We start from the raw sequence: 16,112 nt of genomic DNA, 5'->3' as shown, positions 1-16,112 counted from the left end.
AAGCTCCAATCTTGAATGCATTACTTGAAAGTATATCCCATCAGTTCCAATGCAATTTCTTTCAATAGAATCAATAAACAATCAGAGTCATTCAATGTTAGATGCATTGCTTGTATACTGTTGTTATCAACATGTTAGACTTCTTAAAATTACAGTTGAACACACTATAATATTTAAATTCTCCCAAAAATGTCATAGCTATTGATCTCAGTGGGCAAAGTATGACCTGGGGTATATGCTGCCCAAAAGAATTTTTGGGTCCCTCATTTCCTTCAGACAGTTCTTTTTCTGGCAAAAATAAAAAATCAATTGTCTATTCTAGAAACCTCTAGGAGTAAAATGGATAGAAGCACCATTTTACTAAGGCCTTTTGAGGTTGCACACACACCCTGCACTGTTTAACATAATAAAATGCTATTTTTTTCCAATCAAGAAATGACCCAACTTCTGTTCACAGTTTTCATATTTTTTGGCAAACCATGTGGCCCAAGGCCCCTGCAACATAAATTGATTCACTATAGAATAATTAAAAATATTGTAGCACCTTTATTATGACTGACTGAAATGTCACAAAGAGTGAGCTTTCAAGTACTCAGAAGTAAATTTGGGATTTGCTGTTCAGTTAAAAGGGGAGGAAAGAAAAGGAATGAAATACCCCAACATCTGTACTTTGTAAGAGCTTCATAATGACATGTAGGGAGAAATCACTACACTATACTCTGCAGAGTGTCAGTTGCATGAAGTACTACAGGACCAAAAAAGAAATGGCTGTACCCCTTTTTAAAAATAACCAACAGTTATTTAGATCAGTATTCAGTTCAAATATCCAAATAACTGCTAACACATGTATTACCAATAACGAAACAGCCATTACTTTTCATCAGAGCAGCTGTTCTAGCTTTCTATTGAACAGGAACTGAAAAGGAATGATAATGTAGTATGTGTTAGACTGAACACTTACCTAAAGGCCACAGACTGTATATATACAAACAGAAATAGCCAATCATTGTTTTTACTTAGCTAGCTAGGGCTAAACATAGACCAGGGTGGAAGATGTAGGGCCTATGGACTTCAGGTGGCTCTTTGCAGAGCCCACTGCAATCCTTGGAACCCCCAACCATTACCTAAATTCTACAGTACCCCCTTAAAAGTTTTTTCAGTAACCACCCCCCAATTCATCCTCAGCAAAACAAACAAACAAAAAACTACATGATCCTGCTTCAAGGGCACTCCAAAACAGCAACTCCCAAAAGTCACCAGGAGTGATGCAATATCAGTTCCAGTTGCCCAAAATGGAGACCACAATGACATGGCCCTTTGGAGGAGTTCAGAGTGACATGATATGGTCCTCTGAGCCCACCCAATGCAAACCTACATATGAGATTAAACAATCTTCAGTTTATATAAGGCCACTCTTTTCTTATAGAAATCTAAGCTATTTCTGTCAATGCACACAAAGTGCTCCAGCCCTCACAATAGAACTCAAAATAACTATTGTGACCTCCATTGTGATGTTTCCCATTCTTTAGTTTTGAAATGCAGCATCCTTAGTGGCCTCAAAAGCAATTAAATTTTGTGTGCAAAATCTATATCTAAGTTCTTTATGTGGTATATCCATGTTATTTCAATATTGATTCTTTCTTGCCAAATGAGCAGGAATGACTTAAAGCTGGGTTGGGCAACAGTCAGGGACTGAGGGCTGAATTGGTCCCCTATGAGACCTTGGAGGGACTCCACAATGTCAATTTCTGGGTCATTTCCAGTTTTTAAAAAGGCATCTCTTGGGCCTTAAACAGCCCAGGGAGGCCTAAAAACATGGTAGAATTGCCCTCATGCACCACAGGAAGACATGGAGAACAAAAAAAAAAAAGGGGGGGGCTGTTCTTTGGGTCCTTCCATTTATGCCATTTCAAAACTGAATCTAGCATCCACCCCCCCCCCCCCCATGGCTTAAATATGAGAGTTGCTGCTCGGTTCTTTACTCAACAGTAAGTTTCCACTGGATTTAAAAATCATGTTTCAAGATACTCTTTTGACCCATGGCCCAAGAAATGTCTCCTGACTAGATAGCGCCATATACTTTCTTCCTTTCATTATCTATTCACCCTTCTTAAATTAGCAACATCTGGGGTTATATGGTCTTATGCTGATAACATATAGCATTACACAGAAGGTTAAATGAAGGTACACATTCTTTGCAGGTGCACTATCCAGATTTTAAAATTAGTGGCAAATAATAGGGGCCACGGGCAAAACTTATACTAGAGAAGATGACTTCTCATGCTGTTCTAACATGATGAGATTTCAGCCTCCTGCTAGTTAACTAGCTTCAAAGAGTGAAAGCTGGCTGAGGAAAACTTGGGGTGGATTAAAACCTCATGTGTTATGACTGGACAAAGGAGGTGGATGTAATGGATAAGGAATTCACACATGGTTTTACCTGTCCTTGACAGCCTGAAGAGAGACGAGAGGAGATGGGGAACGGAATGACAATGGAATACTGAATGGAAGAAAAGTCTCATTCCGATCAGTGTCGACCACCACAGAAGCATGAGATACATTGTCTAACAAATAAAATTAAAATTTTACAAAGTCATAACATGTAATGGTCTGACAAAAAAATGTTTAGAAATGGTCAGATGCCATGCTCTCCACTATATGCTTCTTTGCCCCCTGCAGGTTGAAAACCATGCAGCTGCAACTGCCAAAGACCAAGCAGTCCTAATTGCCACCTTCTCCAAACCACGAAGGAAGAGGATATATGTTCTGCACTCCATTGCTAAGGTGGCTAAGCAGTTTAGGAAAAATATCTGATTTTTCTTTTAGTTTATTTGTTTCAAAGCACCTAACAAAATGCAATATAGAAAACACTGCTCATAAACTGAATGCATACCTTTCATTTGAGGCTTAAGCAGCAATTAGGTAAGGTGCAAAATCTGAGAGCTTTTCAAAGGTAAATATAGTACAAAACAAGATATATTTTTGACTGATATCCTCATTATCATTAATAGTTTAGACTGAGCAACAGACCATTTCAATGATGAGTTAAGTGACAAGTCAAAAGTGAAAATGACGTACTTAAAATACACAAAGCTAATGTCAAGGTGTTGGTGGAATAAAAACATGGACAGAAAAACATTTGTATCTTTAAGCTATTGCTTCACTGTTGCAAAAGAACATATAAATGGAAGTGTGTTCTAAATTCATTCTTGGTCGTAAGCATATAGAATTGTATTCTTTCCACCAAACCATCCTTGAAGCCTACAATTTATTCAAACTGGAGACCTCAAGGGAAAAGATCAGGTTTGCAGAGAGACTTGTATTCTGTTGAAGAGGAAAATGATACCAATTTAAAAATGTTTGCTATGTATGTTAATAATAATAATAATAATAATAATAATATGTTTTATTTATAGACCGCTATTCCGAAATGATCATAAAAACAAAAGGGCTAATTCAAAGAAGAGAAGGGGCTATTCATTTTAAATGATAGCAGAAAGTAGGGCAAAATGAAGAGTACACGTCAAGTCACATATAGAGAAACGTGGAATACCAGACAGTTTGGTAACCCTCAGGCAAGGACTCTCTCTTTCAAATCATTAAATAAGGTACATATAAAATGAACTTTCTCTCCCTCACTGTCAATACCTACAAGTCTGCAGTGTGTTAGTAACTCAAGTACAAGAATAAGCTGCCCTCTTAAGGTCCAAAACACCATTACCATGCTACCATGGCAAGTCCGGAGATGTATTTCTAATTGTTGCTTGCCTGACTTAGCCTGAGAGGATCTGCTTGGCCAGGACTAAAGGGTGAACGCTGTTCTAAACTGAACTTGGGTTAAAAATAGGAAAAAATGTATACACTGATAGGAATATAACCTGAATGACAAAAAGGTAATTTTGACGACAACACAGAACATTAATGCATGCAAAAAATCAGGCATGTCAGCTCTTTACTAGGCCCATAGAAAAACATTTATATTACCTGGTTCCAAGTGCTCTTCCTCTTGGTGTGTGTGAAATTCTTTCAATCTTTCCTCTTCTGATAGGGTTTGGCTATGTAAGGAGCAAGTATCCTCATCAGACTGGCTGCCTCTTCGACTAATAACACGATAAATACCAGAATCTAATATGTTGAAACTTTCCTATTAAGAAATTAGAATGAAATCTTTGAAAGCCTTTCCTTTTAAACTCCTGTTTAACATGCAGTGTAAACCAAAAGCCTAAATCCAATTGTTATTCCGTTATACTCACTGAATCAACAGGATTTTCCTAAGTGTTGATTTGCCATCTAGTAAACTGATTTAGTGGGTCTAGCTATTGGCTTTAGGCCTTATGTTGTGAGTTAACCACTTTCAAGATTCACTGCATTCAGTAGAGTAGAATAAATGGGAATATTACACAGGTTAATAAATAGGAACTGTTTAGCAGCAAGAGCCACAGCATAGCCTTTGTAATTTCCACAACTTAAAAGTATGATGATACTCCAATATACATGTAATAGGAAAACAGGAGTGGATAAATGGAGAAGTTTAACCGCATGTCTTTTAGCTATATTTTTCAAATAGAATCCAATTTGCCAAGAGAAACCTCAGATTCCCAAATGATTTTAACTATAGGCAAAACATTTATTGTATTATGTCTCTCTGTAAACCAGTTATTGTGGCATCTAATCTGGATCGCATTAAAAGCATCCTGGAACAGACATTACAGTTCAAGTTAACAGCTTCCACTAGAAATAAATCTAATGCATTTAACAACCTTGAAACAAATGAACTACTGAAGCAGAGTCAGAAGATAGAACACTTTACCAAACAGATGAATAATGAAAATTTAGTCAATTCATTACCTTGCATTTAAGGGCTCATATAGAAATATGCTTACATGTGAAGAAATACTGCTCCTCCTACTACTGCATGCAGAATCTAGTGGCTCAAGTTTTGAGATCAGTTCTTCAAGCTGAGCAATGATATCACTTTGTGTTGAAAGATCCAACTGTGATTTCAAGTGTTCTAGCTTATCTACAGGAAGAGCTTTTCTTGCCTATTAATAAACAAAATGAAAGTTTGAAAATTACTAGGCTTCTAGTGTGTTAAAGCTATAGAAGAACATTAAATCAAACAAAAGCAGTTAGTTGTGATACCATGAGCCACAACAGTTGGCTCCAAAGATTAATTTAAAGAGACATATATAAAGAAAACCTCACTTCCACTTTTCTCCTTGCAGCTTTGCTGAACAATGTAGGATAGGTTGTCAAAGGCTACTGGGAAAAGGAAAACTGTGGCATTAAGGTGACTGCAACTCTACTTCACAGCACCCTGAACCCACCATATTGTTTCAAAAAGGCTCCTCAACCCACTATAGAGGTTCTCAGGGCTTGGGAGGAAGAAGGGAACTTAATTCTGTGAATTTCCTTCAGGTAAATTAACTTAGGATACGGATACATTTACATCATCAGATTAGTTCTTAGAACATGCTTTTGAGACAACTATTTAAACGGAAAAAAATAAAATTAAATATTAGTTTTGGTTACCCGACATAAGACAACAGTATTCTGGAAGAGACAGCAGATTCTCGCTGCAAGACTCCAGCAGCTTCGTCTAAGTAAACGTTCTATGCATTTTTCAACTGGCAGAAGAGAAAGGTGGGAGACTTTTCCACTGGTGTGCAAACAGAAGAGTTCATTTTTATGTATTGCAATATCTTGAACATCTAGATAAAACAGATGATCATTGATATAAGTCTGGATACAGATTCCAAACACAGCATATGATGCGTAATGTTTCATCAAAAAAGAAGTCCCAAATATTGCACGCTAGATTAGCGCAAGATTTTTCTGTACACATTTGTTGGACTGCATCCTTACAATCTGTAATAATTTTCAATTAAAATCAGTTTGAAATTTTTTCAGTTTTTCATTTTTCTCACATACCTACCTGATTATTAGTAATTTACCTAGCATTTCAAGACCATATAAAGCCAAATTTTAAGAGCAGACTTCTTTAGGTAAAATATGCTTTACCTTTAATTTCACTCCAGAGCAAAACTTGGACATTCTGGGGAAGAAAAATATATATGCCTCTTTCTGTCCATGTCACTACACAGTGATCACTGTAAAGAAAAATATCAGATAGAAAGATTACTTGAGGATCAAGAATGGTTTTGGATTTCTCATCTAACAAACTAATAGAGTAAAGAGATAGTGGTAAATTAATTTTAAATATATTTTTTCCAACAAACCTACAAAAATTTAAACTACCAAATCAAAAAGTCAAAGGGAGATCAACAGTCAAAATTATTGACTTTTTGGGTTGGTGGAATTTAATTGGTTGGGAAAAAAATCTTTTGAATTTATTTACAAAACGTTATCTTTACTTATTTCCTGACTCTGTTAGTTGTCACTTCCTTGAGTTAGGACTTTTATTTTCTTCTCTCTTCTTTTTTAGGGTTTAGCATGGTCAAACATAGTCTTTGGTTCTGAATACTAAAACAAAATGGAAAGACTCCCCATGCCGAAGAGAAGCCAGAGTTTCCCCTAAGGAAAGTTACAGGTGTGTAATGTGAGAACCAACCCTTACGTTTTCAGCCAAAACAGCATAGTCATATGATCATTTACCTTCTTATACGAATCATTACTCAGGCAAGAAATCATGTTTAATTGCCATCAAAGGATCACAATTTTCTGAAATTCTAACCAAAGTTAACAAAAATAGTTCTGTAATTAATGCCAGCATCACAAAGTCATCATAAGGACACTTGCATTCAAATCCCAGCCTAACTATGAAAGAGACAGCCCCAAAGTGACAGCTTATAGCCGCCCCTGAGAAAGCCGGGTGGGGGCCGCAGCAACTTCACTCCGCAGCCTCAATCCAACCAGCTTCTTCCCCCAATAGGAGTGAAAAAATCCACTCCTATTTGGGATGGAAAAAAGCTGCCACTTCGCTTCTGGAGCCGGCTTTTCACCACCTCCAGGGAGGCCATGCCCTCAAGTCATCCAGAAGCTGGCCAGCGTGTAAACACCAGCACAGCTTCCAGCCTAGCCAGCTACAAGCCGACTTTACCAGGCTGTCTGCCTAAGTAAATTTGGGCCAGTTGTTGCCACTGAGCCTAACCACCCTCACAGAGTTGTTGTGAAAATAAAAATCAAAGGGCCAAGACAGACCGCCTGAAAATGGAGGTCTGTGGGAGCCCTGTTTTAACTCTGGAGAGATGCTGCAGCCACCAAACTGTGCGATGTCCCACCAGAGTAAAAAGAACCCGGTTCTCCTGGATTCTTTTGGCAGCGCCCTAGTTACGTCGCAAGTGTGCCACTGGTGCACTCATGACATAAACGACGTACAGTGACATGCGGACACTGCACATCGTTTGCATAAAGATGGCGGCCTCCGTGTGGATAGGAGGCCGCCATTAGGCCGCCTCCCACACATACTAGGGTTCTGAAGTGTGCAGTTGCCACACGCTCCAGAACCCTAGTTTTGGCGGCAAGATGGCGCTTTTGGCCCTTCTGCCTCAGCCCAAAGACAAGAGAAATATGTATGCCTCCTTAAGATGCCTGGAAGGAAAGTGGAAAATAAGCATTATTATTTACTAAGTTTTGAATTAAACATGATTTGATACCCTGTCAATATTTTCAACTTCTATGTACATATTGTTGAACTAAAACATTTTTTTTTTCATATTTACCTCAAATAAAGCAGCCTGGGGAAAGCCAATGACTGAGGGGAACAGGCAGAAACAGTATACTCCAGATCCTCCCTTTAAAAAAAGAATTATTTTATAGGTGAATTAGGTTGGTTATTTTATGTATTAAATAAAACAATACTTGAGCTTTTTTAATTTAACTTATTAGTTTGAGTATTTGATAGTGTTTAATGCTTTGTATAGTTTCATTTTCAAACTCCTTGAGGGAGTGGAGAATATGTAGCATTCCAATTGCTGAATTTCAATTTCCATCAGTCCTAGCCAGCACAACTAGTGGTGATGAGTGCTGCAATTCACAGGCTCTCCAACTTATGGCATGAGAAGCACTGCTCCAATCTATGTGATGTGGGAGACTGACACTTTTTTTCGTAAATGCCAGATGGCTACAGCTGTTTCTTCATATCCTGAAAAGGTACTCTGGATGGCCAGCCAATGGCCCACAGACCAGTACCAGTCTAAGGACCACTAATTTGAGTAGCACTGTTGTATATCACAGCCCAATGGATTTTTAAAATCATCTTTTGTTTGTCAAAGAACATAAAAATATTTGTTTCCCACCCTTAAAACAGTTAAAATATGTTTCTCTAGTTAAGCACAGTGATTGTAACAGGAGCTTTATGATTTCATCTGTAAAAGAAATGCAATTTTCCATGAAACCTCATATAAAGATTTTATATGTAAGAGAAAGATTATGCACATATGTTTGTAAGCATCTGCAGAGCTCAGCATTAGAGTTAGGCCTGAAACACACGGGCAAAATCAAGTGCTTTCCAGGTGCTATGATAGTGTGGCATTCAAACAACGCAGACCCCAAAACACCCAGAAATTGCTCCAAGGCCCCCTATAGCAGTCTGAAGCTAGCTTGAAAAGGAGCAGCAAAAACCTGCTCCATGCAACATTTTTTCACTCTAACTGGTAGAGGAACCCAATCTCTGCATGTCTTCAAAGATATAGCCATACTAGTCTGTATGAGTATGCAAAAGAATCCTATAGCACCTTTTCAAACTTACTGAATGAAAGGAGTCTGCAGCATAAGCTTTTGTAGACCAAGTCTATTTCATCAAATGCAAGATACAAAACCTTATACAGTAGTCAGTCTCAAAGGTGCTACAAGATCACTTTCTGTACCTATCTGTATCTGTGCAATCTCATAGTTGTGAAAAAGAATGCCAACAGAAATAGAACTGACTCAGATCATATACACACCATCCTTCAGGAGACAAGAGTGTGAGAGAATGAATAGTTTCCGTATATACTCCACTATAAATTGACCTCTTGTATAAGTTGAGAGTAGGAGTTTTATGTGAACCGTGGATACATCAAGGGTAGAACTTAAGGGCATGTAAAAAAGGATGTAAAGGAGGCAGCCAGGTTGGGAAGAGGCTCAGGGGGGTGGGAGTGTGGGAGGAGAACACTACCCCTCCCTCCCTTCCCAGACTGACTGTCCCCCTCAGGAGGCAGCCAGACTGGGAAGACACCTGAGGAACAAGTCTATTACCGTATTGACCTGAGTATAATTTGAGCCAGGTTTTTTAGGTCAATTTTTGATATAATTTTTTTATTTATACATGAATATATATGGAATGTGTGATAGCTATGCTATTTGCTAATCAGAGTGCACTAACTAGGCTGCAGGCTTTCATGCACATTTGGCCCAAGTCCTCTTCTCCCACATATACACACACATAGCAGGAAAGGTTTCTTTTTCCCATAAGAAGAATCAGAAATGAGTTGAAAATTAATATGCAATAACTGATGTTAATTATTAACATTATATAATCAATTTGCTAGCCAGTAGAGCCAATTCCCTAGACAGCATAACCAAATACCTTAGAGTAACAATAGGGAGAGGTGGTGACGAAAGAAGCTGCTTGAACTGATGTGTACTTAGCACTTCCCCTTCGAAATTCACCTCCCACATCCGTGAACTGGGACGTGCACAATATATCAGTGACTGCTGGTTCCCACAAGTTCTTCCAACAGGGAAAAAACATGCTCCATATTCACCATCTCTCTCCTTATTTCCAATTTTCCAAAACTTTTCCCTGTTTAACAACAACAAAAATCAACATTTAACCTTATGAAACAAGCTGGATGAAGCTTTAAAAGATCTTCAAGTCTGCACAGAAAGAATACACAATTTAGCATAAATATACTGGACAGAACTATGGCATCATATTTCCTCATAAAATACCAAGTATGGGATTCAGGGACAGATAAGCAGAACTCTAACAAAATGAGATATTCCTGATTCCTCTCCCTCCCACCCCCGATAAAATTCTGCACACCCATGAATCACTCATGAAGATCCAAGAACCCACTGAACAACAAAGGGGGGGGGGGGCAGTCTGTGTTGAGGGGACAATAAGAAATCCGGTAGCGTTCCTGACTGATTTCAAACTGAGTCAAAGTGTGAGGGCCAAAGCAGGTTTTTTATAGAATCTTGAGGGAGCTGGGTGGATTTTCCATGAATTCAAGAAACAATGGGATCTCCACCTGGCTGATGGTTTTAGCTTCAGCGTTACAAAAGGAATATTTTTGGTTAATGTCAGTGACATTGATTTAATCAAGCAGTAATAAGTACAGGACAACCACAGGGAGCTTGGGATAGGATCACATTTGGGGAAGTACAATGGGGGTTAGCAGATTGGCTTAATGCTTTAGGCTGACAAACCTTTGTCTGTGACCTTCAAGAGGAAATGCACATGTCAGCGGGAGGAAAGCCATAAAGTTACAAGGGTCTTTTCCACATGCCCTCAGGTCTATGACCAGTCAGATGTTCACTTAAAAGGCACCTGACCATTCAAGATTCATGCTTATGGCCTCCCTCTAACTGCTATTATAATAAAATATAACAAAATATTTGTACGCCAAAATAATTCAGTGTATGCAGGATATGTTAACAAATTAATGTTGGCAACTGAAAAATGGCAGGTTCAAAGTAAGCAAACATTTATTCAGAAGCACCTACTATTTTTCTTCAAAAAGTGGTGACAATGAAAGCAACAAATTGGGGACAAGCATCTATTTTTTGGCATCAGTATCTTGAAATGGGGAAAACAATAAACTTACCTTTACCTATTAAAAGTTATATGATGTGACAGTTACAATATATGACAAGAAGCTCAGGAAAACCACTTTTTTGAGATCTAACGAATTGGAGGGGGAATTGAGGTAGTAAAACTTGTATTTTAAAACACTATAGAAAAATTTTGATGGCCTGGCTACCAAAAGGCAAGATACAATTTAATGCAGAATTGACCAATGTCAAAGAATGATGTGACAGAATTAGTACTATTTAAGATACAAAGAATTATAAAGCAGTCTTGCAGATGGTTTGTTTAATGTCTCCAGGTCTGTGGGGCATGCACACTCAATAATTTTTTCACTTTTTTTCTGCCATCCTCTGGCTCCAAGGAGTTGAAGGAGTCAGTTTGACCATGTGTGGAGAACAACTGGCTTGTTTTGATTCCCAGGAAAAGCCTTTTTTGCCAAACAAGAAGTGACCAGAAGTTAATTCCAATTTTGGGAAAAGCATCCCACATCAGTTGAAAACAGACTGGGGACAGCACTCAGACAAGACCAAACTGACCCCTAAAGGCCAGAGGAGGAGATTTTTATTTCAGTAAAAATGTTGATAGCCTTTTTTTTAACAGAAATAAAACTGATGTTGGGCGGGCATCACCTACCTACAGGGCATTAAAGTTATATATCAGACACTAGTACAATTATGTATTAATTACCTCTCAGTGTCGCATAAGTAACAGCGAGTAAGGGAAGAGATAAGCAACCTGCCATCCAAATAATCAAGCTGAACCACACGAGAGTCAACAGTGGTTATAATCTGAACAGGGAACATCACAAATGTGGTAGTGGCCTATAGAAAAAGTACAGAAGAAATGCACACTAGATTATTTCAGCAATATCAGAACATTCATTTAAAACACAGAAGCAAAATATATTACTTTTTTTCCAGATCTCTCAGAACATGTACCTTTCCTTGCTTAGATGTATTAATCTTGATAGCAGATACTTTCCCCACATGATCACCAACAAAAACACGGAGTGCATTAGTATCCCAACATAAAGCTGTCACTTTTTTGCCTTTGTGCTCAGAGGAAACATAAACTCTCTCTGGCTTCCCACGACGTTCCTGATTCAATTCCCAGACTACAATGAGGCCTTGACTGTAAAAATAAAGAACACATAAGTTTTTTATTTTAAACATTTTATATCACCCTTCAACCAACATATTCTACAATAGTGAACACTGAATATATAGTGAACACTGAATGTAGTAGTTTGAGTGTTTGACTATGACTCTGGAGACCAGGGGTCAAATCCCAGCTCAGCCATGAAATGGCTTAGTGACCCTGGGCAAGCCACACTCTCTCAGTCTCAGAGGATGACAATGGAAAGCCCTTCATGAAAAAACCTGTTGAGAAAATCCCATGCTAAGTTCTCCTTAGGGTCATCATAAATCGGAAATGACTTAAGGCATACAACAACAACAAGCATGAAATCAAACCAGTGCTAATGATAAAATAATACAATCCTGCAGGTTTTGCTTTGACTTTTAAAAAAAAACCACTCATTTACAAAAGGACAAAGCAACTAACCTACTAGGCTTGAATCTAAAATTCCCATGAGCAGAACTTTGTTAATGGAATGTTCCGCCTGGCAAAATGGAGAATGACTGGAGAAATAAGGGCAAGCTAATGGTGAGAAGTACACTCATCCCACCATATTTGCGACTTTGATATTTGTGGATTTGATTATTCACGGATTTTATTAATATGTTCTCTCTAGGAATATCTAGGTCCTCCAGTGCAATTCTATGGTCAACTTTTACCAATAATTGCACTGAAAGACCTAGAGATTCCTAGAGAGACTACTCTACTAGGGCTTTGTAGCTCCTCCAGTGCAGTTCTATGGTCAGTGTCTGTCGGACATTGACCACAGAATTGCCCTGGAGGACCTAGAGATTCCTAGAGAGGGATCCTCTAAGGTAAAAATATGGTGTTTTTGTTATTTGAGGTTTTTTCATATTCTCGGGGGTCTTGTGCCACTAACCCTAGCGAATATGGAGGGACAAGTGTATAGGGAGGACCAGCAAAAATTAGGTCTTCCCACTTTCTCCAGTAGGAGTATCAAATAGATATTAATATGAGTCCTTCAGTGGAAGAAAAGATAAAGTTGGCCTGCAGACCTGCGCTCATGCAGAAGGTAAGCCTCAACAAAAATAATGGGGTGCGCACCCATGGTGTGTGCCCAACAATGCACCAGAGCACGCCCCATTATATTTAATGGGATTTGAGCATATGCTCATTTCCCCTTATGTAGGGTATGTGTATCTGGAACAGATCCCCCCACGTAAGGGGCAGGTTGACTGTACAATCAAAAGCTTTTAACAATTTTTAAATCCTATTTTAATTTAGAGTATTTCTACCCCACTCTTCAGCCACAAAGGCTCTCAGAGTGGCTTACAAATTGTTAATTTGACAGTTCCCTGACCTCACGCTTAAAAATCTAAAAAGACATGATACAAAAAGAGAAGGGAATGGCAGTGGGGAAGGGAATCAGGTCCAGCAGAAACTGCCAGTTCTTCTCTCCCTTCAAGTACAAGGGGGCGGCATTTGGAATGGAAGGAGATACAGTACCTTCATCTGCCTTTAGGGCTAGGCATGGTGGTGCTGGGCATGCCTCTTCTCTCCATCCAAGCCCAGGATGATGGCAATATATTTACAAATATTATGCTTGAAAACTAGGCAAATAGGCAAACTGCCATATCACACCCATGTCTCTCTCTGATCCTTAGAGCCTGGTAAACCTCTAGCCCCAGGGAATTTTAGTCTACAAGTCCCACCACACTGATATTACCATAGCAAAGGGTACAAGTTTATGGGAGATGTATGATAACTTATGGAGAGGGCCAAAGGTTCCACACCTCTGGCCTAGAGAAAATGTGTACACTGGCACACCTCCAATGTAGTGACAAATTATGGTTTGTTGCCAAAAGAATGAGCCACACAATTGGTTCATGCATTCCTTCCTCTTCTTTTCCCTCTGTTGTATAGAAGAGAAGGTGACACACTTTCACTATCAGTTTGCTGCATTTTAATGTGGCAAATGTTAGCTTGTGGAAACCAGTTTATTCTCAATCCAGAACTCGAAGCAGCAGTTTGCACAAATCACAGCTTGTCAAATTTGTATCTAAGGGAAAACTGAAGTGGAAATGTCTCCTTTTATGGCATAGTATATTTTATTTATTTATTTAATACCTTTAATGTACATGAACCCATACAAAAATAAAATCATTACTATAACCTAAGAACAATAAACTGACTTTTCAAAATGTTCCCACCTGGTAGCTACAGCAACATAGTCCTCATCATATACGCCAAAGGCAATGCGGGAAATGGCACCCTCCTATTGAAATAAAAAAAAATTAAATGGTCAGATTTCTTCTGTTAAGATTCACTGCATCACCCATGGCTCCAAACTGGAATACAAGTCTTCTGTATTAATTTTCCACCTTTAAATCTTTTTTAAAATATACTTTTAATGACTCACTGGCTTTTTTGATGCAAAATTCTAGTTCCCATTAATGCATTAATCACTTTTAATCTCTTGAAAGCATTTCCCAAATAAACAAATTAATGAAAAAGTAATTGCAAAGGCTGGGCTTTACCACCAGAACAAACAGTATTTAATTAAACAGTACTGATGTTTTTAAGTGAAAGTTCATTGTTGGAGGTTTTAATGAAGCCATCTTATCAGTTTTTCCATGTTATCGCATATACTCATCTATAAATTGAGAAATTTATGCCCCAAAATTGACCCCAAAATCCCAGGTCAACTTATTTATGGGTCAATATGGTAATATGACAGCAGCTCTTTCAGATTTCCCCATGCGGTTGGCAGAACACTTTATTTTTCTCTTGCGCCAAGTAGAAAGAGTCCTGGGTGACTGATTGATTTTAAACAAACAAAATCCCTCTCCTACCCACTGTCTGGGGAGTGAAGGACAAAACAAAAGCTGAAACGATGAAGTAAAAAGCCTCAATTAGAGAACGCACACATTCACACACTGAAGGAGCCTCCATGTTTTACCCTTGACCTATCCACCTGTCATGGCAAAATCCATAATTTTGTCCCCAAAACCTGTCCTTGATTTATATATACATGAGTCCAGTATATATGGTATATTTTATTCTCAGTCTGAGATTCCTTAAAATTTTCATTCAATCTTACCTTATGAGTGAGAAAAAGCCTCTGTTTCCAACTTTCCCTGTTGATAAGGTTCAGACCTCCACCCGAACTACCTAGTGCCAACCATTTCCGAGAAACCGATATACATGTGCACTTAAAGAAAAGAGAGAGGCGGTTAATAACAAATATTGTATATGGGAATATGGAAATAATCAAAACTGGTTTTCTTTGCACTTTCAAGAACAAAGTAAACTTGGAAGCAAATTATGATGCGTTTATTCTTACTACTGAGGTATTATACCAGATTGTGGGGCGAAAAAGACAGCACCAAAGATGCCGCACCTGAGAGACGCAGATTGGGGCCGCGGCAACAGCACACAATGGCCCCAATCCAGCTAGCTTCCGCTCCAAATAGGAACAGAAAAAGGAGTGGAAAAAAGCCACCCCTTTGCCTCTACCGGTGCAGCTTCCAGGCACCTCAGGGCCATGACATGCCTAAATGCCACACCCCTAAGCCGGCTAGAAGCCAGCTTTACCAGGCCGTCTGTTTCGGCCCAATGACAACATTGTTGCTACTGGCTACTTAGTACAACAGCAAAAAAGACATTGTCTCTTATTTTGAAGAAATGGCCTAGTTCATGTTTAATGTTCAACTATATTTTAATGTAATGAAGAATACCCATAATGATCCCTTATGACTTATGTCTATTTCTAGTGTGGCTGTGAATTTGGAAAAAATTGGTGCTGTTTTAGATTAACCCTAATTTTATGAAATGCTAACTATGTACATATAATAAATAACCAAATGAAAGAAAAATTTCCCAATTTTTTTGAGGAGATGGTTGAGAAATGTAACATATATTTGCAGGGCAAAAGAGCTATCTTTTCCAACTTTTCAGACAAAATTTTCCAATGCCTGGTACATTTGGATTGTGACTCTGATTAATATTTCTGGTGAAATTGCTGAGCATTGCTATTCTCCCCCCAAAAAGTTTTTATAGCTTCTAATTTTGTTCTCTTTCCTCTTCTATACAAACATTATTACACGCACACTCACTCTCTCTGCAGACACACATGTACGGGGGCAATTGTAGGTCTTTACTTTACTGGGCTTTTTTTCCACTGTAATCCTCATTCCTTTTAAAAGGGATTTCCCCCTATTTTATTTAGTTTTCAGTTTTTGTAAAACAGCAGTCCCCA

The 16,112-nt window shown here is 38.5% G+C and overlaps 1 protein-coding gene across 3 annotated transcripts in view; it reads right to left on the bottom strand.

Annotated features, from left to right (window-relative positions):
• HPS5 (HPS5 biogenesis of lysosomal organelles complex 2 subunit 2) overlaps window positions 1–16,112 on the bottom strand; it is a 42,953-nt gene that overhangs the window by 18,267 nt on the left and 8,574 nt on the right. For all 3 annotated transcript variants that reach the window (XR_016280922.1, XR_016280921.1, XM_089521034.1), the window contains exons 3-13: window positions 14,955–15,065; window positions 14,065–14,129; window positions 11,695–11,887; window positions 11,444–11,577; window positions 9,530–9,745; window positions 7,683–7,754; window positions 6,022–6,110; window positions 5,533–5,711; window positions 4,884–5,042; window positions 3,985–4,144; window positions 2,441–2,564 (exon numbers count right to left, since the gene is read on the bottom strand). Coding sequence is in view for 1 of the 3 variants with exons in the window: in XM_089521034.1 (XP_089377160.1) it covers window positions 2,441–2,564; window positions 3,985–4,144; window positions 4,884–5,042; window positions 5,533–5,711; window positions 6,022–6,110; window positions 7,683–7,754; window positions 9,530–9,745; window positions 11,444–11,577; window positions 11,695–11,887; window positions 14,065–14,129; window positions 14,955–15,065 (1,502 nt within the window). In the remaining 2 variants the exon portion in view is untranslated. The remainder of the gene's footprint in view (window positions 1–2,440; window positions 2,565–3,984; window positions 4,145–4,883; window positions 5,043–5,532; window positions 5,712–6,021; window positions 6,111–7,682; window positions 7,755–9,529; window positions 9,746–11,443; window positions 11,578–11,694; window positions 11,888–14,064; window positions 14,130–14,954; window positions 15,066–16,112) is intronic.

The sequence above is a fragment of the Sceloporus occidentalis genome, unplaced genomic scaffold (genome assembly GCF_023333645.1).
Source record: "Sceloporus occidentalis isolate IW3139 unplaced genomic scaffold, rSceOcc1.0.p SCAF_4, whole genome shotgun sequence".
NCBI classification, from domain to species: domain Eukaryota; kingdom Metazoa; phylum Chordata; class Lepidosauria; order Squamata; family Phrynosomatidae; genus Sceloporus; species Sceloporus occidentalis.
This window is presented reverse-complemented; position numbering and strand designations above follow the sequence as displayed.